This window comes from Mirounga leonina, unplaced genomic scaffold, assembly GCF_011800145.1.
Source record: "Mirounga leonina isolate KUSES-001 unplaced genomic scaffold, KU_Mleo_1.0 Mir_200, whole genome shotgun sequence".
NCBI lineage: Eukaryota > Metazoa > Chordata > Mammalia > Carnivora > Phocidae > Mirounga > Mirounga leonina.
The window spans coordinates 2,547,202-2,572,927 of record NW_023270503.1 but is presented as its reverse complement, the minus strand read 5'-3'; the positions used below and the strand labels follow the sequence as shown (position 1 = coordinate 2,572,927).

General features: G+C 43.5%; 1 protein-coding gene across 5 annotated transcripts in view; it reads left to right on the top strand.

The window, feature by feature from the left end:
• Window positions 1-25,726, top strand: part of VPS53 (VPS53 subunit of GARP complex) — a 141,018-nt gene that overhangs the window by 81,400 nt on the left and 33,892 nt on the right. For all 5 annotated transcript variants that reach the window (XM_035027615.1, XM_035027614.1, XM_035027617.1 and 2 more), the window contains 4 exons: window positions 9,396-9,638; window positions 12,279-12,426; window positions 18,432-18,514; window positions 19,475-19,553. In XM_035027615.1, the coding sequence (XP_034883506.1) occupies window positions 9,396-9,638; window positions 12,279-12,426; window positions 18,432-18,514; window positions 19,475-19,553 (553 nt within the window). The remainder of the gene's footprint in view (window positions 1-9,395; window positions 9,639-12,278; window positions 12,427-18,431; window positions 18,515-19,474; window positions 19,554-25,726) is intronic.

Here is a 25,726-nt window from a genome sequence, read left to right as displayed (position 1 = left end):
AGCTGCTGTTTTTCTCTTTGTAATTAATAAGTATCTCGTGGGGGGATACTTGGGACTATGTGAATATCCTGTTTCTCCTCACACTTTTCCCACTCATTTTGACATCCTTGATGATTTCTGCCCGAAGCAGTTATTACTGTAGTGTTTGCCAAATGTTGATTTTCTGTTTCCATCATTTCTCCTCTATTGTTAATTGGAGTTCTTCTGTAAGGAAGTACTTCCCCCTCTCCCCCGTGTGCATGTGTATTTCTGTCGGTATGGACTGGTGGATTCTTGCTTTCTTTTATGGATTATCAACCATTTAACATATATGCTTTTTACAAACTCAGGAGTTCCGAAATTTTTCACAAAGCAGCCCACTGCAGCCAAGTTTCTCACAGTCAGAAGAGTATCTTCAAGTTCCAATGTCCGTTATTCACGCAAAGGAGGAAGACCCCTCCTCATCCCTGAACCTCTGTCCCCAGCCACAGGAACTGGTGAAGGCCTTTCCACACTGGAAGGCAGATTTTGGAAAGGTCAAGTTTCTGGAGACAGGCTGGCCCCAGCTCTGAGATGAGGCCTTGTAGCCTGAAGAATGCACTTGGGAGGACCAGACAGACAGTGGCTCAGGCAGGGAGCACAGTAGTGGCTGTGAGAAAGTGCTCAAAGGGAGTTCTCTGGGAAAGCATTTAGGCGCTGAAATTTAGTCCCCTTTTTTTTTTTTTGTAATGGTTCTTTGTGGATTAGCAAATTCTTTTTTCCGAGTATGTTTCAGAGAGAAACCATAAGATTAAGAGACTGTTTCAAGTGGAATCACTACATGGAATATTATCATTATTCACCTATTTTATCTTGTAGTTTGTATCTACTCTTTTTGTCCCCAGTTACAAAATGTTTCATAGTAAAGTCGTAGAAAATGAACTTTGTAGAAGACCTTCTATGTTAACAAAAACAACCTCTTGGGGCGCCTAGGTGGCTCAGTCGTCAAGCGTCTGCTCAGATCATGATCCCAGGGTCCTGGGATCGAGCCCCATGTCAGGCTCCCTGCTCCGCAGGAAGCCTGCTTCTCCCTCTCCCACTCCCCCTGCTTGTGTTCCCTCTCTCGCTGTGTCTCTTTCTATCAAATAAAATAAAATCTTTTAAAAAACGAAAACAACCTCCTGCCCACCATCCTCCTCCAAAAAAGAGTTGCTTTCACGTTTTGCCTTGTAAAGCCATCGCCTCCTCCCGTCTATCCATTGGGCTTAGATCCGAAGGTACACAGAAAGGCAGTAATTACTTATTGCTGTTTGCTCCTTTGGAACACCCTGTCTTCTGTGTGAAAAAGTTCTTTCTCTGGGGCGCCTGGGCGGCTCAGTCGGTTAAGTGACTGCCTTAGGCTCAGGTCATGATCTGCAGGTCCTGGGATCAAGCCCTGAGTTGGGCTTCCTGCTTGGCAGGGAGTCTGCTTCTCACTCTCTCCCCCGCCCCCCTTCCCCATCACTTGTTCTCTCTCTGTCTCTCAAATAAATAAATAAAATCTTAAAAAAAAATTATTTCTCAGGAAATTAATAAGACACCTGGAGGAGCAGGTAAAAGATCCGTTATTTATCTATGAGATTACACAGGTCTTGAGCAGCCCACCTGGATGACTGTTTTTGGACAAAGCCCGTTCTTCCCTCATCAACCCAAATTCTTATTTTTAGAAAGGTTTAAAAGCTGTTGGATCCAGAGTTTAAAGTGCATATCTGAGATAACCACGTACTTTCCCCAAACCTATCTGGTCTAGAGAGTCATTTTTCTGAATTATCATAATTCTGGTATCTACTCTTTTCACATGGCCTTGATTCATATAAAGTGTACTCATTGTTCATGATGCTTTGGGCAGAGAGCCAGACCTCCCTTCCTTAGGGACTCTCCATTTCTGTATGAAAAATGAAGTGCGGGCCACTCCTCCTGCCACTTGGCCTCACTAGGATGTTTCCACAGCACCGGGGAAGTAGCAGAAGCTACTCATAGGAGAATTGCGTAGGTTGTGCTGTTGTCGCTCCAGAATAAGCAGCAAAGGCTTGGAAGTAGAAAGTAGAGTTCAAGAAATCCATTTCCTCATCTTTTAAAGCAGAGAATCAGACAAAATAATGCCTAAAGCGGTGGCTATTAACCTTTTTTGAGTCACAGATCCCTTTGAGAGCCCAATGAAACTGTAGACTCTTCTTGTCAAAAAAAAAAAATTCACATAAACCCACACTCTATCTTGAGTGCAATTTCAAGGGGTTCTACAAAACCCTTCCTCCCTTTTGTCCAAGACTCCTAAGGGAAGAAACTCAGGTAGGGGACTGATTTTGTACGTATTTCATTCTTGTAGCTCTGACTCAAAAATCTGCAAGGAAGGAAAATCTTAGGCCATTCACAAGCTCCCAGATGACAGAGACCCAACACAGTGTAGTGGAAAGAGCGTGGGCCTGGATGCCAGACAGACCTGGATTTGAGTCCGAGCTCTGCACTCACTAGCCTGGGACCTCAAGCATGGTACTCAACCTCTCAGAGTTGGTTTTGTCCTCTCTCCAGTGCACTTAGTGGCAAGGATGAGATGAGAGGACATGTTGGCACTTGGCATGAGTGATCAGGAGCTGTGCCTGCCCTGCCCGCCTGGTGCCATTGTTCCAGACTCGTCAGCGGTTGGGTGGCCTGATCAGTGTTGCCAGCTTTCTGTTGGGCCTGGCGTGGGGTCTGCCCTCTCGTCTTCCCAGCCTCCCACCTGCCCAGGGAAAGTTCTGGCAGCACCTGAGCCAGCCAAAAGCCAAACAGCAGTAGGAGGACTGCAGAGCCGGGACCTAGGGAGGAGAAAGGAAGTAGAGATATCCCCAAAGCCATCTCCTTAGCGGAGTTGGCTGAGCTGTCCTTCTATGCTTTAAGTGGCTTTCTCAATTTTTGTTTATGTTCCAGAAGGAAGTTCATATAACTTTTACTCTTGGGAATGTAGTGATTTTCTCTGGCTGACTCTTGGAGAAGAGATTTCTCAGCATAGACACTCTTCAAATTGCAGGCAAGAGTGCCCCCATTACTCCTCAGGACTTCAGTCTGTGTTTCCTGTAAACAAGCACGCAGTCTACCTAACCACAGTACACCTATCAACATCAGGAAGTTAACTTGATCCATTAGTACCATTTTATTCGTAGACGCCACTCCATTTCGCCGGTGGTCCCCGTCCGTCATGTCTTTTCTCGATCCAGGATCCATGCCAGGACCGCAGGGTCCATATACTTGTCATGTCTCTTTGGTCTCTCCAATCCAGAAAAACAACTCATTCTTTCTTTATCTTTCATGACCTTGAAATTTTTGAAGAGTACAGGCCAGTTCATTTGTGGAATGTCCCTCCATCTGGGTTTGACTAATGTTTCCTCATGATTTATGATTTATGCAGAAGCGGGGCCAGGCTCTTCTCAGTAATTCACATCAGGAGGTGCGCAGTGTCAGTTTGCCCTACAACTTGTGGTGTTCATTTGTCTGCCAGGCATCTCTTTTTATTAATAAGTAATTACTAACAATTAGTAACTGTCGGGAGAAACGTTGAAACCATATAAGTAGGTTTTTTTCTCATCTTTTACCTCCCGCTGGTACTTGCCTGAATCATTTATTACTAAGATAGTTGCTGAATTGAGGATTTTTCTTTTTTTTAAGATTTTATTTATTTATTTGACAGAGAGAGATAGTGAGAGCAGGAACACAAGCAGGGGGAGTGGGAGAGGGAGAAGCAGGCTTCCCGTGGAGCAGGGAGCCCGATGCGGGGCTCAATCCCAGAACCCTGGGATCATGACCTGAGCCGAAGGCAGATGCTTAACGACTGAGCCACCCAGGCGCCTGAGGATTTTTCTAATACCAGCATTTCTTCTGCGTTTATTCGTTTGCATTATAGTTTAAGAAAAAGCTTTCTCTTTTCCCCACTTACTATGTCAGCACGTACTCGTGGGTTATAGCTGTTACTACCTTTTTTTAAGTTTATGTTGGAATAAATTTAAACCTACATAAAAGTTTCAGAAATAGCGCAGATTTCCCATATTCCTTTCTCCCCAGTTCTCCTGATGTTAACGTCTTACATAACCACAGCACAGTTACCACACCAGCAAGTTAACATTGGTACAGTTCTATTTACTAAACTCAGACCTTATTTGGATTTCCCACTGATGTCCTTTTCCTCTTTCAGGATCCATCATTATTTTATTGTTTAAATTGTCCCTGATTTGTCCACTGGAACCCCTTCAGGCTGGTTTTTCATGCTTTTTGCATGTGCCTGTCATTTCTGGGGCCCTTGCTTTCTGGCACAACAGAACATACCAGCCTCACCTGGTACTTTGCTACCCCAGCCCTGGAGTCACCCATTTTTCCAGGCTCTCTTGTTTCTTTGGCAGGGAATGATATTTAGAAACTAAGTTCTGGGGGCGCCTGGGTGGCTCAGTTGTTAAGCGGCTGCCTTCGGCTCAGGTCATGATCTCCTGGGATAGAGCCCCGCATCGGGCTGCCTGCTCAACGGGAGCCCTGCTTCTCCCTCTCCCACTCCCCCTGCTTGTGATCCCTCTCTCGCTGTCTCTTTCTGTGTGTCAAATAAATAAATAAAATCTTTAAAAAAAAAAAAAAGAAACTAAGTTCTGGGCATCAGGTATGTTCATTACTGCCTGGATGTCATGCTCTTAGGTCCTCACAGCTGAGAGAGCTAAGGAATATATGTATGTATATACATATATGTATGAACACATACATCTGTATCTATTTCTATACCAACTTACATATTAAAACCTGCGAGTTTATGCTGATAACTCTGGTTCTGATCCAACACTGCAGGATTTATTTTCTCCTCCCCGTTTCCTCGTCTCTAACTATGTTCTGCAGCAGTGAGAAACTTGGCTCCCCAGATATTCCATGAATTTACTTATTTGCTCCATTTACCTGTGTGTAATCCAGCTCCCACTTGTGCCTAAGCTAGACCTTGGCTCCCCAACCCCACTGACCACACCAGAGCCAAATCCTCAGCCCCAACCCAAGGGCAGGGGAGGAAGGGGTGCAAATTAGCTTGAGAACCCTTGAGTTAACAAGCTCTGTAAGCTCCTGGGGATCCTAAGCTGCATTGCCCATGCTCAACTCCTTGCCAGCTTTGTCTGACTGCCATCTTCCTTTCCCTGTGCCATTCCAGTTAGAATATTGTTGCTAGGGATGCCGACTGCAAATCCACCAGAAGAAACTGCCTGGGTCATTTCATTGATCATCGGGACCCCCAGCCGTAGTTTGCATGGCCCCCTGACATGCTTATACAGTTCTTGGGCAGAAAGCTCCCACTACAGGGGAGGGGGTGAAAGATACCATCCACACCCATGATATGTTCCTTTAAGGTGCAGAGAAAGTGAACACAGCCACAAGTGCAATGCCATCTGTCTGTATAGTACCTCAGTGTTGTAAAATCAAAGCATGGTACAGTGGATAGAGCTGGGCTTTGGAGTCAGACATCCGCACATTCAGATTCCAGCTCCGACAAATTCTGTGACCTAGGGCAAGCTATATTATTTTGCTCAGCCTCAGTTTTGTCATTTACAAGATGAAGATAAGAATGCCTTCTCTTCAGGGCTATTGTGAAGAGATTGTATTTCTAATGCCCCCGGCGCAGTGCCTGGTTTATAGGCTTGTGGCCAGGTGGGAGATTGTGGCGGACGGCATGAAGGCAGGAAGCTACCAGTAGTTTGCTGTGGGAAATACAGAGGACTGTATAAATCAAACTGTAGGTCATACTTCTCCAAGTCCCCTCCTCCTTACATCCCCCCTTCCACACACCCTATACTGTGCTCGCTTCTGACTCCAGGCCTTTATTCCCTCACCTGAGTCTGCTGCGAAATTCTCTCTCTAGTTTCCTTTGTCTGAAAGAAATTGTTCATATTGTCTGTACTGCTAAATTAGCATTTTGTCACTGTCTTGGAATCTGAATATCATGAACATGAAGGTCCTATCTCCCCAGGCAGACCAAAGCTTCTGATGGGCCAATGCTGTGTCTTTTTTTTTTTTTTTTAAAGATTTTATTTATTTATTTGAGAGAGGGAATGAGAGACAGACAGCAGGAGAGGGAGGAGGGTCAGAGGGAGAAGCAGACTCCCTGCTGAGCAGGAAGCCCAATGCGGGACTCGATCCCAGGACTCCAGGATCATGACCTGAGCCGAAGGCAGTCGCTTAACCAACTGAGCCACCCAGGCGCCCCGGGCCAATGCTGTGTCTTACCCCCATACCCAGCAGCACCTTGATCAGGGCTTAACTCTTTATAAACTCTTACTTGATTGTAATTATTTTTTGTTTTTAATTTTTTTTTTTAAAGATTTTTTTTTTTTTTTTTAATTCATGAGAGATCGAGCGAGAGAGAAAGGCAGAGGGAGAAGCGGGCTCCCAAGGAGCAGGGAGCCCGATGCGGGACTCGATCCCAGGACCCTGAGATCATGACCTAAGCCGAAGGCAGACGCTTAACCATCTGAGCCACCCAGGCGCCCTGTAATTGTTTTATAGTGTAAAAAAACATCTCCTTATGACTCCAGTCAGCAGGTCAATAGACCACACACTCTTTTCTCTAGTCGTCTTACAAGAAGGTCTCGCCAGAATTCAGGCTAGTGTTTGGTACCTGAAAGAAAGGACAACCTTTGTTGTTTTTTTAGTTGAATTCATTATATCTTACATGTGTAGCACCCAGAGCCTTGCACGTATGAAGTGCTTAGTTGAAAATTGATGGGATTGGACACGTTGATCACTCGTTTCCCAGTGTGGCATAGAAGCATGCAGGTGCAGGGGCGCCTGGGTGGCTCAGTTAGTTAGGCAACTGCCTTCGGCTCAGGTCATGATCCTGGAGTCCCTGGATCGAGTCCCGCATCGGGCTCCCTGCTCGGCGGGGAGTCTGCTTCTCCCTCTGACCCTCCCCCCTCTCATGCTCTATCTCATTCTCTCTCTCAAGTAAATAAAATCTTTAAAAAAAAAAAAAAGAAGCATGCAAGTGCAAAGAGTCGCATTCGTTGTAAGGGAGGGAAGCTCACTCTGAGGTGTGTATCTCATCTGCACGGAGAACAATGTCAGAAGTAACCTGGGAGTCAGCCTAAGTATGGAAGATCTTCAGAGGTTTTTTTTTAAGTGGAAATTTTCTTTATGTTCTATGAGCATGATTAATTTATAATCTTATTGATTGGGTTGGCTCTGAAATACGAGGCAGGAGAGTAAGTATCCTGACTTCAGCTACTAGGGGAATTGGATGAGTGGTTAAAGTAAAAACACTTCGGAGCCCTGGCCTCTGTTTTTGTTGGCACTAGAGATTTGGCAATTAGAATCTGCCCTAAGGAGACTCAAGTGGAACCTTTTGCTTTCTGTTACATGTTCTCCACTGCACCAGCCCCTGCCCCATCTCCACCTACCCACCCTTCTGTTCCCATCCTTCGGGAACAAAGTGTGGGGGCTGATCCGCTGCATATGTCTTGGGCACAGACATAGAAGATTAGCTTCACACATATGCATGAGGGGTGGGCCTGGGGAGAGCAGAAGTAACAGACCTTATCCCTACGCTCAAGGAGCGTGTGGTAACATATAATCGGAGAATAAGATTCTACTGTATAGCAAGCACCTTTCCCCTTAGGTACCAGCTTTAGCTTCTCAGTGATGGCGAGAATGCTGTCTCAAGGATTCTGAAAGGACACCAAAGATCAGTGAAAAAGAGAGCCATTATTGATGGCATCGCCTGCTGCAGGCCCAGGATGTGAGAAGGCCGTCCTGTTTCTTGAACATTTGACATTCTTACACTTGATAGTAAAGTGTTAAATAATAATAATAAAGCGTGAGTGTGTTGCAGGTGACAGAAGTTGAAATCAAGACAGAGGGTTGGCGCGAGTAGACCAAGCCTGCAGATGATTGGAGAGGTGGCAGAGGGGCATGTTGGCCAGGGGAGGCATCCAGGCATCACAGGCGAAGGCCCAGAGTCGGGGGTACAGATGGGGCAGGGGGCAGTTAAGGTGAGTCTGGCTGGAGTGGAGGGTCCCTGTGCAGGAGCAACGAGAGATTAAATGGCAGGATGGGGCAGGCAGAGGTGGCGGGGAACGGGGGTGGTGACCCTGCAGCTTTCCAAGGTTAACTAACGAGTTCTTTCCCTGCTCGCTGACCATCACCACAAGGACCTAGCCTAGGCCTGAAGTTCTTTGAGGGCAGAGTGGCTACATCTGGATATAATCAACTTTCAGTAAGAAAAGCTCTTGAGTAAAATGTCAGTTTTCTTCTATTCCTGCTAATTGATGCTGTGTGTGGTTCTTGTCTTGTTCTTCCTGTTATATAAATACATTTTGAAAGCACAGCTGGATTCCTGTAGCCTTAGACAGTAACCTAAAAAGATGTAAAATGTCAAGGGGTGGGGACTTCTCCCATTCTTCATACAGCTCAACTGTGCAGGAAACAATGAGTAGAGCCCTGCTGGCCCCGAGCTGTGATGACTCAGTGGGGAATGGGGGGACAGCTGCAGTCATCAGCACCATCATGACCTGCTGCAAGCCTGGGGCTGCCACACCCTCTCTTCTCCCAAGATTTTTTACACCTTCGATTCTGGAAGTTTTAAGGAAAAAAAATGGATAAAAGGAGAAAGAAAACATTAGAATACTTCTTCACTATTTCTGTTTCAGCATCTGTCCCGTGGGCACATGTAGGTTAATGATATCAAAATATTTGCTGACATCATAACCTTTTTGTGTTTTCAGAGATAGGAAGTCCAGTAGAGTGGTTAAAAGCATGAGGTTTGAGCCAGGCTGTTTGATTTTGAATCCTGGCTCCCCTACTCTCTTGCTCTATGACCGTGGACAAGGTCCTTAACTTTTCTGCACCTTGCTTTTTGAAAATGAAGACAGGAATACTACATACTTCATAATGTTACTGTGAAGATTGAGTGAAGTTCAGTGAAAGGACACTTCTAAAGTGCTGACATAGTGCGTGCCCCAGTACCTCGTAAGTGTTCAGAAAATGATCACTGTTGTCACTTAGGGTTTTCATTTGCGGAGAGAGGAGATGGTACTAGTATGGTAGTAGGAACAGCGCAAGCACTTAAATGGTAGCTTCTAGGCTCAGCTGTGCCACTAAATTATGTGACAAACTTTCTAGACCTTAATTTTTTCATCTCTTAGAGGGTCCAATAATACCTTATCTCCCCTACAGAGGCTTGGGGTCAGATGTGATCATGAAATGCCTTGAAAAGTATAAAGCAGCACAAAAATAAATGACATATATTCTTGCTGCTGTTATTGTAGGAGTGCTGGTGGTAGTTAATGAAGGTATGGATAGAAGTGGTCCAGTTTTAAATGTGAAAAGCATTAGGAATGATTTACTCATGGCAGGTAAGCACATTTTCTTTATCTTTCTTGAAATAACGTTGCAGGCTTTCTTCCTCCTAGAAACCTTGGAGAGCTGATTGACCGGTTTGTGGCCGATTTCAAAGCCCAGGGGCCACCTAAGCCCAACACTGACGAAGGGGGTGCCGTGCTCCCCAGCTGTGCTGACCTCTTTGTCTACTACAAGAAGTGCATGGTGCAGTGCTCTCAGCTCAGTACTGGGGAGCCAATGATCGCCCTGACCACCATTTTCCAGAAGTACCTCCGAGAATATGCCTGGAAAATCCTCTCTGGCAATCTACCCAAGTGAGTGCTATTCTTCCTGATCGGAGTGGTGTGAAGTAAGATTCTGAATATACCTAAATATGGGAATCTCAGGAAATGTACTCTGAAATTGTTTACTGAACTACTAAGAGTCTCAAGGAGGGAAACACTCTTACTGAGTTCCCAGGGGTTTGAGACTATTTCCTTTCTAATGATCAAGACTGTTAGAGGGAATGCCCACACTAGCTGCCAGCACAGGTCAGATCTTAACCACAGTGGACTCAAGGGAGTCCGTTCCATTATGTATGTATTTAATTTATATAGGTTCAACAATAGGTTGTTGGCAAAAAAAGGTAAGGTGGTGGTAGCAATAACTCTTAAACAGCATGGGCAGTTTCATTCAATGAGAGTATGCCCTGGGATGATGAGCACACGGGAGGCATGAATCTGCTTTTCCCTCGATCTGATTACGTTCCCAAGTCTCTCTTATGGTGTGTGTGTCTTGTTGAATAGAGTCTAATGTTTAAAGATGTGGTAGGATTTGGGGAGAGGGGGTTACATAGCACAGCCCCTAATTATAGTGACTTCACTGTATTCTGGGACATTAGAATATTGTTATATTGCTTATTAGAGTTTAAAGATTTTGGGTTCTGGGGCGCCTGGGTGGTTCAGCCAGTTAAGCGTCCAACTCTTGATCTCAGCTCAGGATTTGATCTCAAGGTCATGAGTTCAAGCCCTACATTGGGCTGTGGAGCCAAAGATTTTTGGTTCTACAGCAATTTCAATTATGATGGAATATGATCTAAAGTAATGCTTTGGAATTTATTATTTATAAATCATCCCCATGGCTAAATTCAATAATTCTGGAAGTAGTTGCTGTTGTTTTCACTAAAATGTGTCATATGTGGGAGTTTACATTATTTGGAGGAAAGAAAATAAAATTCCTGTGCTCTAACCAGAGATTTGAAGTAACAGATATGTCTCACCAATGAGAGTTTCTTTGACTATCATAAAAAATTTTTTAGACATTCTGATCATCAAAATAATGTAAGTTTATTATAGTTTAGAAAACACAGAAAAGCAGAAAGACAAAAATAAAAGCCAGCTATAATCTCACCACCCAGAGAAAACAAATTTAACTTTTTAGTATGTGTTTTCTGTTCTTCTGTGCTTTCGTTTGTTTAACAGTATTGGGACTCTACTGCTTGTAGTTTTGTACCCTGCTGCTTTTACTTAACATCACCCTGCCAGCATTTTCCCCATGTGTCACAGCAGGAAACAAATGGTGTGCTCAGCTAGGGTATTGTTGCCAAAGCAGCTATTCACAGAAATGGGGGCAAGGTGAAAGGAACCAACAGAGGATTCTGAAGCATCCAGATTCTAGGGGGTAATTGTTACCACTTTAAAACTCACCTGAGAGCTGGGGCTGTGGACGAAGGGTTGCCACACAGAAAATGGAGGGCCACAGTCACTGCCCACACCACACAGAAGCAGAGGGAGTGGAGGCCTTGTTAAGGCTCAGACTTCCCACTCCTCTACCGCTCCAACTTCTTGTCGCATCTCCCGTTGACTGAACCCCGCAGGAGGCCAGAGGGCCCGGGAGCCAGGGTGGTAAGTCTGAGGAGGTCCATCTCCTTAGCCACAGAGAAGGGAAGAAAAGGTAACGAATGGATCTGGGAGGCCAACAGAGAACGTTCAGCACTTGTGACAGTACAACGTCCTCAAAACACTTTTCAGGATGTCATGATAATCCAACGTGCAGGAGAACCTCATTGAACTTCTGAAGTTCTTACTTATCTTTCTCTTAATTGATCATTTAGGTTGGGCTCACTCTTTTAGTATTTTAAATAACACTCAAAAAAGCATCCTTGAATGGGAGTAGAACTACTGGGTCAAGTAATGTGAACATGTTTTTTAAGCTCCTGACGTATACCTCCAGGAAGGTTGTACAACTTAATGCTCCTGACCCATAGTGCAAGAGACTGTCAGCATCCTCACACCCTTGTAAGTGCTGGAAATGACGATATTGTCAAATCTGTGATTACCAGTAAGACTGGGCAGTGTTAGGGTTATTTTTAAAATATTTTTATTTTTAAGGTAAGTGTCATTGAGTTCTGTCTTTTTAAAAAAAATTTAGACTCTCACAATGGAAAGAGCAGGAGGTTTTATAACTATTTGTACATTTTGTGAACACATGATTAGATCAGTAGAAAGGGGTGAGGCAGCTGGGGCTTTGGGCAGGAACCATGTCTTAACATTCACTTTGGTACCCCTCCACAAGCACAATGTACAAATTCCTGTGCAGAATTTTCTTACCAGAAACAGTTGTAGAACAAGCTTTTGTGCTACAGATGATCCTAACAGCTCTTCGGATCAGGAGATGCTAAGCTAAGCAGAGAGGCCACTCAGTAGCCTTCTCTGTGAGTATCAGAGTCCTCATAGTTAATGTGACTGATTACTGGCTCACTGTTGGAATTGTTTCTTCCTACTCCTGATGGTCAGAGAGCTTAAACAGATGATAGTCAAGGTAAGGTCAATAGGAAAAAGCTCATTGTATGTGGGTTTGTTTGGGCCACGTCCAGCCTTTCCTTCCCCCTTTTCTTTGTCTTAAGATGTGCAGTTACCAGTTCAGGAAGCAAATGAAAAGTCCCAGCCTAACCTGTTCCTGTTCCTTTTCCTCAGAACCACAAGCAGCAGTGGAGGCCTGACCATCAGCAGCCTCCTCAAGGAAAAGGAAGGCTCAGAAGTAGCCAAGTTCACTCTAGAGGAGCTCTGCCTCATCTGCAGCATCCTAAGCACAGCAGAGTACTGTCTGGCCACCACCCAGCAGGTGAGCTGCCCACCGCCTCCTTTTCCTGAACCATCTGGGCCTCTTGACTCAGCAGGTAAAATTGTGGGCCTTCACAAGTCATGTACAACCTTGGGCAGACCAGTTTTCATAGGGAAAGCTTGCTGTCCAGCCAGACGACGGTCCAGCCAGCCATCTTACAGAGGAGCCTTGTTAAAAAGAGACTGGGCAAGAAAGTATGACTGATCTCCTCCCCAGAGTTGTTTCAGCTACTCAGAGGGCATGCCCTCTTGAAAGTAGGTCAGTAGCACTGTTTCCCATATGGGAAAAGCAGTGACAAACCTAACGATGCTAGGACCCGGCCTCTGGTGGTGATGAGTCACAACCAGTGATTCCATTCTCAGAAGTGTTACTAGGCTAAGCAAAATCCTTTGGGCTTTTATGTGTCTCCTGAAATGTACATAGCATCCTCAGTCTGCCTAAACAAACAACCATTGTTTGGATACTGACGTTCAGGAACTGTGCAGCAGGAAAGGGTGATGCCTCTCCTGGAGCTCCCCATTAGCAGGAGGAAGACCCAGAAGAATTTTCCGTTTAGCCTTCGACGTGGGATTAGAAGTTCCTTTTCACATTTGGTCTGGAATTCACCTAAGGCCAAGAGAAGGAAAATAATTGGAGAAGGTTGTGCTCTTCCCCCCTTTTTGGGTTTATTATTTACACATGTCTGGATCATGAGAAGGTAGTCATAAATTATGGTTCAGACAGTACTGCTTGGAGTGCCTGTAAGCCAGAGCAAGACTACAAGAGGCCAAAATAAGAAGTGTTCCCCCCAGAACTTCACAGTTGAGGTTAAGCCAGCCAGAGGCAATAGCATGCTCTGTTTGGGGACGTGGTCACATTGAGTCACACAGGGAATGATCTGTAGAGGTTTGGCCTTGGAACCAGAGACAGCAATCCCTTCAGCCCCAAGAACTGCCAGGGCAGGACAGCAGTATCTGTGAGGACCTCCAACGCAGAGGTCCCAGAGTTCAGTGATGAAGAAACACTATCTATTTAACTGTTTTGCATGTGTGCAGAAAAGGAAGACACACACATATAATAGCGTATTTTAAAAAATAAAATTAAAAGTAAACCAAGTAAATAAATAATTTTAAAAATTAAAAATAAAAGTAAAATAACCATGGAACCAAAGGGGAAAAACCATTAAAATAATGACTTAATCCCATCACCATCATATTAGCAGTTTGGCGTATTTTCTTTCAGTCCTTTTTCATGAACATAGTTTTTGGGTTTTTTTTTTTTTTATTTTTTATTTATTTGCGAGAGAGAGAATGAGAGACAGAGAGCATGAGAGGGAGGAGGGTCAGAGGGAGAAGCAGACTCCCTGCCGAGCAGGGAGCCCGATGCAGGACTCGATCCCGGGACTCCAGGATCATGACCTGAGCCGAAGGCAGTCGCTCAACCAACTGAGCCACCCAGGCGCCCCTCATGAACATAGTTTTGTATGCTATAATCTTAACTTAATTCAGTCTCATATCCCTTTGTTGTTTTTATTAACATCACAGCACTAGCATTTCTCCTGTTGCTATAATATCTTTATTGCCAACATTGTTAATAGTTATATATTATTTCATTAAGGGATAACACCATAAATTATTTCACAGTATCCCTCATAATTATTTATGCTGTTTCAGGTTTTAGCTTCTAAAGTAATCCTACAGGGGCACCTGGGTGGTTCAGTTGGTTAAGCATCTACTTTAGAATCGGGTCATGATCCCGGGGTCCTGGGATCGAGTCCTGCATTGGGCTCCCTGCTCGGCGGGAAGTCTCCTTCTCCTGCTGCCTGCCCCTCCCCCTGCTTGTGCGCTCTCTCTCTCTCTCTCTCTCTCTCTGTGTCAAATAAATAAATAAAATCTTTAAAAAAAAAAAGAAAAATTAAAAAAATAAATTAATCCTATAGAGAACATCTAATATGTTTTGCATTTTTCTAGAATAGATACTTAAAGTTCTGGAAGTACTAGTAGATCAAAGACCATTTTGATGACTCATGATAAATGTAGCCAAATTTTCTGTTATTTAGTGAAGTGTTTTTTTTTTTTAAGATTTTATTTATTTGTCAGAGAGAGAGAGAGAGCACAAGCAGGGGGAGCGGCAGGCAGAGGGAGAAGCAGGCTCCCCGCTGAGCAAGGAGCCCGATGTGGGACTTGATCCTAGGACCCTGGGATCATGACCTGAGCTGAAGGCAGATGCTTAACCGACTGAGCCACCCAGGCGTCCCTAGTGAAGATTATTTTTACTGATTATAAAAGTTAGTACATTCGTAGCACCTATATAGTGATCTCTAAATACCATTTTCCCCTAAAAGAAACCAGAGATTCCTCAGAATTGAGTAATTCCAGGTCTGGGACAGGAAATGTACATGATGAGCCTGGAGCATCATGTCATGCAAAAAGCAAGAAAAATATCAAAGACGGTGACTCATTTCAGAAGGATTCAGGAGTCATAATGGGCTTATTGTACAAAAGGATATACCTGTAAATGTGACCCTATTCATAATTAGGGTCTTTGAAGCTGTAATTAAGTTAGGATCTCAAGAAGAGATTATCTTGCATTTAGGGTGAACCCTAAATCCAATGACTGGCATCCTTAGAAAGGAAAGGGAGATCTAACAGTCACAGGGAAGAAGGCCACATGAAGATAGAAGCAGAGATTGGAGTGATGTGTCTATAAGCCAAGGAACACCAAAGATTGCCAGCAACCAGAAGATAGAAGACAGGCATGGAATAGTTTCTCTCTCAGAACTTCCAGGAGGAAACAACCCGGCCAACACCTTGATTTTGGACTTCTGGCCTCTGGAACGGTGAGAGAATAAATTTCTGTTTTGAGCCACCACGTTTGTAGTAATTTGTAAGAGCATCCTAAGAAACGGATACAGAAGCCAACCTAGGGGCGCCTGGGTGGCTCAGTCATTAAGCGTCTGCCTTCAGCTCGGGTCATGATCCCAGGGTCCAGGCTTCCTGCTCAGCGGGAAACCTGCTTCTCCCTCTCCCACTCCCCCTGCTTGTGTTCCCTCTCTCGCTGTGTCTCTGTCAAATAAATAAAATCTTAAAAAAAAAAAAAAAAAAAGCCAACCTAAATAAGCTCTGCTGGTCAAAGGTGGGATGTATAAGCATCAATGAAAAGTCAACTACAATGCATTGAAAACATCAGATATGCTTAAATCCATGTGGTTGTGATGATTTCTCTTTTTTTAGTGCACTTATCATCTTCAAAGACACTAAGAAACCACTGGTATGAATTGAATACTGGTAAATAAAGAGAAGTTCTTTTTTTTTTTTAAGATTTTATTTATGGGGTGCCTGGGTGGCTCAGTTGGTTGGGCGACTGCCTTCGGCTCAGGTCATGATCCTGGAGTCCCTGGATCGAGTCCCGCATCAGGCTCCCTGCTGAGCAGGGAGTCTGCTTCTCCCTCTGACCCTCCTGACCCTCCCCCCTCTCATGTGCTCTCTCTCTCAAATAAATAAATAAAATCTTAAAAAAAAAAAATATTTTATTTATTTATTTGACACAGAGCGAGATAGCAAGAACAGGAACACAAGCAGGGGGAGTGGGAGAAGGAGAAGCAGGCCTCCTGCCGAGCAAGGAGCCTGATGCAGGGCTCAACCCCAGGACCCTGGGATCATGACCTGAGCCGAAGGCAGATGCTTAACCGACTGAGCCACCCATGGACCCCAGGAAATATATCTTTATAGCAGAATTTTAGCTAATGAAGAAGGAAAGAATTAGAACATCATTCTTTTATACCTCCTAATGAAATAATGGATCTGGGCATTGACTGTCAATGGCTGCTGACATTACAAAAAAGAGTCAAGCATCATGTATCTCCTGATAGACATACACAACACTGGGACGCCTGGGTGGCTCAGTCAGTTGAGCCTGTGCCTTTGGCTCAGGTCATGATCCCAGGGTCCTGGGATTCCTGGGATCGAGTCCCTCATCAGGCTCCTTGTTCAGCAGGGATCCTGCTTCTCCCTCTGCCCCTCGCCGCTCCCCCTGCTTGTGCTCTCTCTCTCTCTCTCTCTGACAAATAAATAAAATCTTAAAAAAAAAAGTACAAAACAGCATCATGAAATAGTTTTCTAAAAAAGAGAGAGAAGAACCTGAATCTGATCAAGCTTCTACATCAAACTACAATTTATAGAAAATACAAGGAACAGAGAGGAACATGTTAATACCTCGTGGGTACAATCAACAAAATCCAAACTATGGGAAATTCTACAGAGCAAACAATCCAGTTTCCTTAGAAAAAAATTGCAGAAAGAGGGCAAAAAAATGGAGGGAGAAACCAGAGACAAGAATCCAGGCAGTGAAGAACTGAAAAATAAAAACTTAAAAAACTTTAATGCCAATAATGTATCAATATCGACTAATTAATTCTGTAACACTTTTACACCTGTTGTTGCATTCGTTCATCCAAGAGATCTTCAGGAAGCACTTACTATGGTAAGGACCAGGCACTATATTTCATGTTAATTAACAGTAGTGAATAAAGTAGATAGTTTCTTACTGTCAGGGAACTTAGAACTAAAGGAGGAGCCGAGATAGTAGTAAGTAAGCCAAGATGTAACTTCAGTTTTGTGGTGAGTGCTAGTTAGGGAGTTGCCTACTGAAGTAGCTGGTCAAGGAGGGCGTCTCTGAGGAGAGGTGGTATTGAAGCAGAGACCGAGGGTGAGCAAAGGAGACTGCTAGGTGAGGAGTGTGGAAGGATTGGGAGGTGGGGGGTAGCAAAGCAAGGGAGCTGCTTAGGAGGGGTGGGCAAGGAGTGTTTCAGGAAGTGTGAAGTATGAAGGCCCTGAGAAGGTATCTATGAACTTGCCATGTTCCAGAACCCTAAGTTATAGCAGTAAGTTAAGCCAAGCAGGCAAGGAGAAAAGAAGATGTGAGCCAGAGAGCCAGGCAGGACCCAAATCATAGTTAGAAAGTTTGGGTTTTATTTTTAGTGTAACAGGAAGAGGCCACTGCAGAGTTGAAGCATTGAAAGCCTTCACTATAATTTGCTTCATTGGTTCCCTACAAACATGTGGATTGTTTCCAGTTTTGTCACTAACATAAACAAGACCAGAATGTAAGCTTTATGAAGAGAGGATCTTCTGTTTTGTTCACTGAGTAACTCACCTACTCTGTTACAGAGCCTGGCACAAACAGGCTTTCTGAAAATTGTGGTTGAATTAATGAATGCTGCAAAGAATACTTGCAGATCTTTGTATATCACTATCATTGTATATTTCTAGATGTGAAATTGCTGTTTTTTAAAGAGTATGTATATTTAAATTTCTGCTTCTTAAATAAATTGCCTTCTGAAAGGTTACACTAATTTACACACCCTTAAGAGCATTTTTTAATTTAAGACAAAACACTCGTTATTCTTAAGAGTTTGTGTAATCAATAGCTTTGGGAGTGCTGGGTGAGTCAATTCCCGGGATACTTTGAGATGTTTACAATTCCTGGTCAGTTGTCTTTTTCTTTGAGGCAGCTGGGAGCACGGCCAGTGTTTCTCTCTTTGGCTGTAGGCTGATGAGGGCAGACTGTGTTTCTTTTGTTTACCTCTGTATCCCCAACACCTTAACATAGTGGGTGGCCCATTGTAGCACTCAGTGAATTCTTTAACTGATTTTACTGCCACACACCACCAGAGGCTTCTAAGCCTGCAGTTCATGGAGCAGGGAGGATCCTGAAAACTGGGGTCTTTTTAACATTAATGAAATGAACTGTCAGTGTGTCAGCAGCCCAGTGCTAAAGGGCACGGGTTCTGGAGGAAGTTTGACTCCTGGCCCTACCACGTACTGTCGCACCTCCCATTTTCTCTTCTGTAAAATAAAGATAATAATAGACTCTTCCTAATGGGGTTGTGAGAATTTAATGAATCAGTACATGAAAAGTGCCCGGAATTGTACCTGAATCATCAAACTCAGTAAATATTAAGTATTCTTATGATGGTACTCCTTTGGATCACTGTTAAGCATGTTTTTCTCTCTTATTTTTAATAGCTAGAAGAAAAACTCAAGGAAAAAGTTGATGTAAGTCTGATTGAACGAATCAATCTGACTGGAGAAATGGATACGTTCAGCACGTATGTACCTTGCACATATTTGCTTAAGGCCTGCCCTTTACCCTTCAAAAAGCAGCATGTCTCAGGCTGTCGGCTTTAGGCCACCATGGAACCTAAGAGATTTCCAGGGCCCCCTGTCGAATCAGGATTATTCTCCAGCAGCCAGTAAGAAGAAGCATTAGAAGCTAGTGCGGCTGCCTCCCATTTGGCCTGCTCAGATGCAGTCATTTTTAGCTTACGGGATCTTTATTATTGCCCTATCTAGAATAACCAAAGGGAAGAAATCCTACCTTGACCATCCCTGCAGGAAGGTCAAGTCCAAGGCCTCCTGTCCGCTCCCCACCCCACCCCAGATCCACAGAGGGCCAGCCCCTCCTTCAGTGTCTCAGAACATAAAGTGTGAGCAGGTTGATTTTAGCCAGGTCGGAGGTAGGGGGAAGCGCAGAGAGGGTTGTTGGGGTGGAGAGTGTCTGTCCAAGAAGTTCAGACTGTAAAGCCTTCTCAAAATAGTTCTTTCGCTGGTGTTGCCTTGCGGTATTTTTGTTGTGGTCAGTAAATGAGATTGGGGTAGGCCTTACTAAGGAAACATTAGGATTCTCTTCTTAGGTCATTTCCTCTCCTTTTCTCAACTTTTTTTTTTTTTCAAGTTCTGATTTAAACATTTTGAGCAAACAGGTGCTTTAGGAGTAAGAAGTGAAGGAGGGATTCTGGGTGGAGTGATTAGGGAGACTAGCCATGGAATTTTGTGACCTGACTCAGTGGGGACACACCCAAATAAGACCAGGACATGCAGCAAGAATGAAGAGCCAAAATGCTCCTCATTGTCATCCATTCCCTTTTGAAATCAAACTCAAGTTTTTCTGATGAAATGATTAATCTAATTTTGATATGGGTGCCTAAAAGATTTGGCAGGGGCTGTGTTAGACATTCAAAAAGTTATTTCTTTGAAGTGATGACCACCATAATTTGTTTGATTTGCAGTGTCATCTCTAGCAGCATCCAGTTGTTGGTTCAAGATCTGGATGCTGCCTGCGATCCTGCCCTGACTGCCATGAGCAAGGTGAGGTTTGGGGAAGTGCTTCTTCTTAGACCTCCAAGAGTGACCCCAAGTGGTTGCTATCAGCCCTGGCCTGTGGCTTCTTCGGGTTCCTCACTGCTTCAAGTGTCAGCTGGGAGAGAATGGGAGGCCTCCAGGAGATGAGTTTATCTTGTGCTTTAGGTCAATTGCTTGTCCTCTGAGAATGAGACAGGCAACAGGTGTGTTTGTTAAGTCTACAGGAGATGTCTTTGTTTAGCATCTGACACATGCTAAAAACCTTAATGTGCTCTCACCAGAATGGGTGTTTTTGTTAGTGCTTCCAGCAGTAACTTCTGACTCTTTCTGAGCTCCAGTATCAGCACAATATTATTTGATCAGGTTGTGGACCTTGGTTTCCTACTGTCGTGCTGGCGCCTCAGTCAGTCTCCATCCCCTCCTGGAGCACACGCTGCCTTGTGTTATGATTTGGCTTTTTTTTTTCTTCCTAAAAGAATGTAAATTCCTGAATTGCATGGACCATACAGGCTATGGAAGACTCTCTTGTTTATTGATTAATTAAATTGGAAATGGGCAGTTCTTTATTGACTTTTTAATCCAAATAACATGAAGCTGCCCACTCTAGAATTTCTAGAGCAGGGGTCAGCAAACTACAGCCTGTAGCCCAAGTCTTACCCATTGTTTTTGTAAATAAGGTTTTATTGGAACACAGCTGTGCTCGTTCATGTGTATATTATCTGTGGGTGCTTCTGTGTTACAATGGCAGACACAAGTAATGCGTAAGTCAGTCATGAGACCATATGGCTCAGAAAGCCTGAAATATTTACTGTCTGGCCCTTTACAGAAGTTTGCCGATGCCCGTTCTCGAGTTATCAGGCCCTTGTAGCATTCTTACAAACTCTGGAGAAAGAACTTCTCTGGAGCATACTGGCCAATAACAGAGTACAGTGGAAAAAACACTGGCTTTGGAGTCAGACAGACCGAACTCTCCTCATTCTTCCTTTGGGGGTGTTGAGCAAATAACTTAACCTCTGTGGGCCCGAGTGAACTCATCAGTATGTGAAATGCAGCTCTCTGCCTCCCAGTGTTGTGAAGACAGAGCATGAAGAGAGTGACGTGACTGGCCTGGTGCCAACCAGTGTTGGTGCTCTTTCCCTCTTGTCAGGAGGAGTGGCCGTGTCACAGGGTTGTGTAAGCACACATTTGGTCTGAATTTAGTTTTGTAGTAGATTGTAAATATTTAACAAAAATAGGATGAAAACCAAAACTTAAGCTGCAGGGTTTTATGAAGCTAAGTGGGGAGTCCTGAATAGCTAATGTCACAGAGTTTCTATTCAAAAGGTTGATCCTTCCACCAATCAGATGTGGATGTGTTATTTCCAGTATTCTCGGTGTTTATGAGTAGCACATGAGCAGGCAAATTGAGGCTAACCCATTTCTTAAAGGAACACAGCTCGGAAGATTCATTCTTTGGGCTCTGATTATCCCCTAGCTGCTGGTGAACATTCACTATATCCTGCATGTGATCTGTTCCAGCTGCCATCTCTCCTGAACTGCCACACACTTTAGATCGGAATGCAGCTGGTAAAAGAATTTTACATTTACCAAAAGAAGAGTGGATTTTTTTCCCCAGTAAAATAACAGTTGTAGGAGAGTTTAACACTCCAGGTGTTGCTTATATGAACTGTCAGTTCCTCAGTGGATTTCCCTCACACTCCCCCCACCACCACCCATTTCTCCCCCAGACCCACACCAGCAAATATTAACAGAGACCATACCTCCAGAATCTTTTGTTTATATCATAGGAAAACCACAGACTAGGGAACGCAGCAGCTGGGAGACCATTACTCTTTGTCTGAGTCCTCTGGAGTTCTAGTGAAATGAAATCCTTGTGATGAAAATGACCAGATATAAACAAGCCAAGTGGTCACAGATTGATTCAACATACACTCTGTTATTTGTGCCTGCATCCTGTTTTGTGTTGTTTCTTCTAGGATTTTTTAAAACTTCTGTTTTGCAGGGAAATGAGAAGTGAGTGCTTATTTTTGTCTCTGATTCCATCGTTTTTGCCACTAGTTGGACAGTTCAATTCAGACTCTACCCAGAACCGTGCTGGGAGCTGCAAAGCTGGGAAAGACATGGACCTTACCCCAAAGCACTTAGATTCCAGAAAGTGTGGGGTAAGAGATGTGTGAGATGAGAGGAGTGCTCAGATAACAGCAGTATAAGGTATGGGGAAATCACACCATAAGAAAAGTACAAAATATGCCCTCTTTAAAAGCAGAGAGTTCATCTCTCTCTTTGTATCAGGTGGGGAAGTGAAGAAAGCCTTAAGGAAGTGGCATTTGAAATAGACCACAGAGGATGCTGAAGTCTTGAACGAATTTGTGATTAGGAGGGCTTTCCAAACAGGGTGACAATATGAGCAGAGATTTATAAAGCTAGGAAAGCTCAGAACTTTGTTGAAATTGCCAGTCTCATTACCCAGCTTTGCAGTTTCACAGAGGACTTGCACTTATATAGTCAGGATTGGTAACAGGAGATTGGCTGCCCTTGAGGAGTTTCTATTCTGATGGGGAGAAAACTTTGAATAATTGATGCTGTAAATAAATGGATTTTATAAATAGTGAGAAAAATGAATGTTGGGCTTGCCCACTTGGAGTGGAATTGTTAGGTGATTCTGAGTTGATGAAAGGAGGCTTCTCTGACAAAATGGGTTGAGCCAAGCAATGTAGTTAGGTCATTCTCCGGGGAAGAGACCCTATTCTGACCTGAAGGCACCCGATGACCTCCTCCTTGGGCAGCACGCAGGCCTTTCGTTATCTGTCCCTTTGCCACCTGGTCAGTTCCGCCACTCCTGCGCATAGACCTATATTCCAGCCCCGGAGCCACTTCCACTTCCCTGAATGCATTGCCTTCTGGGGGGCCTCCATGCCTTTTCTCATTCTGTTCTTTCTGCCTAGAATTCTCTTCCCACTATTGTCTGCCCAATCTTTAAGATCTAGTTCAAAATATCTGCCCCCTTTTTAAACCTTTAGGTATAATTCACATACCACAAAATTCACCCTTTTAAAGTGTATATAATCCAGTGGGTTTTAGTGTGTTCCCAAGACTGTGCAACCACCACCACTAATTCCAGAACATCTTCATCACACCAAAAAAATAAATCTACTCATTAGCACTCACTTCTCATTTCCCTGACAATCACTAATCTACTTTCTGTCTCTATGGATGTGCCTATTCTGGACAGATCACATAAATGGAATCATACAGTATGTGGCCATTTGTGACTGGCTTTCTTCACTTAGCCTAATGTTTTCAGTGTTCATCCATGCAGTAGCATGTATCAGTACTTCCTCCCTTTTTCTGGCCGAATAATAGTCTATTGTGTGGATATAACACATTTTGTTTATCCATTCATCAGCTGATGGACGTTTAGGTTGTGTCCACTTTTTAACTATTATGAATAATACTATGAATATTCATGTATGGGTTTTTGTGTGGATATGTTTTCAATTCTCACATATATACCACATGTATCATGTGGTAGCTCTATGCTTAACATTTTGAGGAACTGCCAAACTGTTTTCCATGAGTAGCTACACCATTTTACATTCCCACTAGCAATGTACAAGGATTCTAATTTTTCTATATCCTCACCAACGCTTTTTTTAAATTATAGGCATTCTTTCTCATTGTGCTTTTAGTTTGTATTTGTATGTCTGATGACTCAGACATTGAGCATCTTTTCATGTGCTTATTGGGCCATCCGTGTATCTTCTTTGAAGAAATGTCACTTGAAATCTTTGCCCATTTTTAAATTGGGTTGTCTTTTTGTTGAGTTGTAAAAGTTCTTTTATAGTCTCAATACTAGACCCTTTATAAGATATATGATTTGCAAATATGTTCTCCCTTTCTGTGGGTTGTCTTTTCACTTGACTATGTCCTTTGAAACACTAAAGTTTTTAGTTTTGTTGAAGTCCAATTTTTATATTTTTTCTTCTGGTGCTTGTACTTTTGGTGTCATATTTAAGACACCATTGCCTAATTCAGAATTACAAAGACTTACACCTGTATTTTCCTCTAAGCTTTTTATAGCTTTATCTCTCACATTTGGGCCTTCAGTCCATTTTGAGTTAACTTTTGTATATGGTGTAAGGTAAGGATTCAACTTGATTCCTTTGCATATAGATATACAGACATCCCCGTACCGTTTGTTGAAAAGACTCATCTTTACCCATTGGATGGTCTTGACACTCTTGTCAAAACTCAGTTGACCATATGATCCCAGGGTCCTGGGATCGAGTCCCGCATCAGGCTCCCTGCTTCTTGGGAGCCTGCTTCTCTCTCTGCTTCTCTCTCTCTCTCTCTCTCGGTCTCTCATGAATAAATAAATAAAATCTTAAAAAAAAAAAATCAGTTTACCATAGATACACAGGTTTATTTCTGGACTTTCAGTTATATTCCATTGATCTATATGTCTGTCTTTATGCCAGTACTACACTGTTTTGATTATTGTAGTTTTGTGGCAACCTTTAAAATCAGGAAGTATGAGTCCTCCCAAGTTTGTTCTTTTTCAAGATTGTTTTGGCTATTTTGATCTCTTGGAGGGGTGCCTGGGTGTCTCAGTTGGTTAAGCATCCAACTCTTGATTTCGATTGAGGTCATGATCTCAGTGTTGTGAAATCGAGCCCCATGTTGGGTTCCACGCTGGACATGGAGCCTGCTTAAGATTCTCTCTCTCCCTCTCCCTCTGTCCCTCCTACCCGCTTTCTCTCTCTCCCTCTCTAAAAATAATAATAAATTGATCTCTTGCAGTGTCACCACTTTTTTTGTCTCACCCACAACATCCTTCTCCCTAAAGACAGCACAGTATAGACTGCCTCTCTGCTTTGTTATACAATTCTTTTTATATCTCCCTCCCCTGTTAAGCTTTGAACAACTTGAGGGCTGTGTCTTACTCATTTTTTGGACCTCCATGGCATAGCTTAACAGTAGTATTCCCTGAATGACTTTGAAGGTAAAAGGGGCAGGAAGAAGAAAGAACTAAAGTTTGTAGACACCCACTTGACCAAAGAATGGGGACAAAGTAAGATATAGATAGTGCTACTGAACAGATTTAGCTGGATGGAGCTGGTAGACATAGAGTATGTTTATAGGAAATGGCAGGATCATAGACTGAAATTTTTAGGCGCATACAAGTGCTGTTGAGGATATGATGCTCCTTGATAGTACTCAATAACAGGGCTCCTTTTTTTTTTTTTTTTAAGATTTTATTTATTTATTTATTTGTCAGAGAGCGAGAGAGCACAAGCAGGTAGAGCAGCAGGCAGATGGAGAAGCAGGCTCCCTGCTGAGCATGGAGCCTGATGTGGGACTCAATCCCAGGACCCTGAGATCATGTCCTGAGCTGAAGGCAGACACTTCTAGCCGACTGAGCCACCCAGGCATCCCAATAACAGGGGTTCTTACTTTAACAAGTAGTATCCTGAAGCTGATTGAGGGAAGGTCAGAAATAGGAAATGCCCACATCTAGCTGTTAGTTCCCCAACTGTAGACAAGAGCCCTGCTGCTGGAAAAGGAGAGGAAAACACAGAGTGGCACAGTTTGGTAGAAAATACACAGGAACAGCCTTAAACAGGCCAGACCCATATGGAGGAAGTGAAATATGATAAGAGTTTAATGGTCTCTCTAAAGCTCTAACTTTGAGATTACAGTAATGTTGTGGGTAAGTTATGTCAGAATTACCTTTCAGAGGCGCCTGGGTGGCTCAGTTGGTTAAGAGACTACCTTCGGCTCAGGTCATGATCCTGGAGTCCTGGGATCGAGTCCCGCATCGGGCTCCCTGCTCGGCAGGGAGTCTGCTTCTCCCTCTGACCCTCCTCCCTCTCATGCTCTCTGTCTCTCATTCTCTCTGTCTCAAATAAATAAATAAAATCTTTAAAAAAAAAAAAAAAGAATTACCTTTCAGACCACTTTCCCCTCCCATATTGCATTATTTTCTTAGATAAGCTCTGTGTGGTGATAGTAAGTTATTATTTATGGAGCACTTTACCAGGAATCAGCACCCAAATGCAGTATCTCATTCAATTCCGACAATAAATTTATAAGGTACCTGTAATATTTCCTTCTTCCTTTCCCAGATAAGGGAGCTGAAACTCAAAGAAGTCAAGTCACTTGTCCCAAATCTCTTAGCT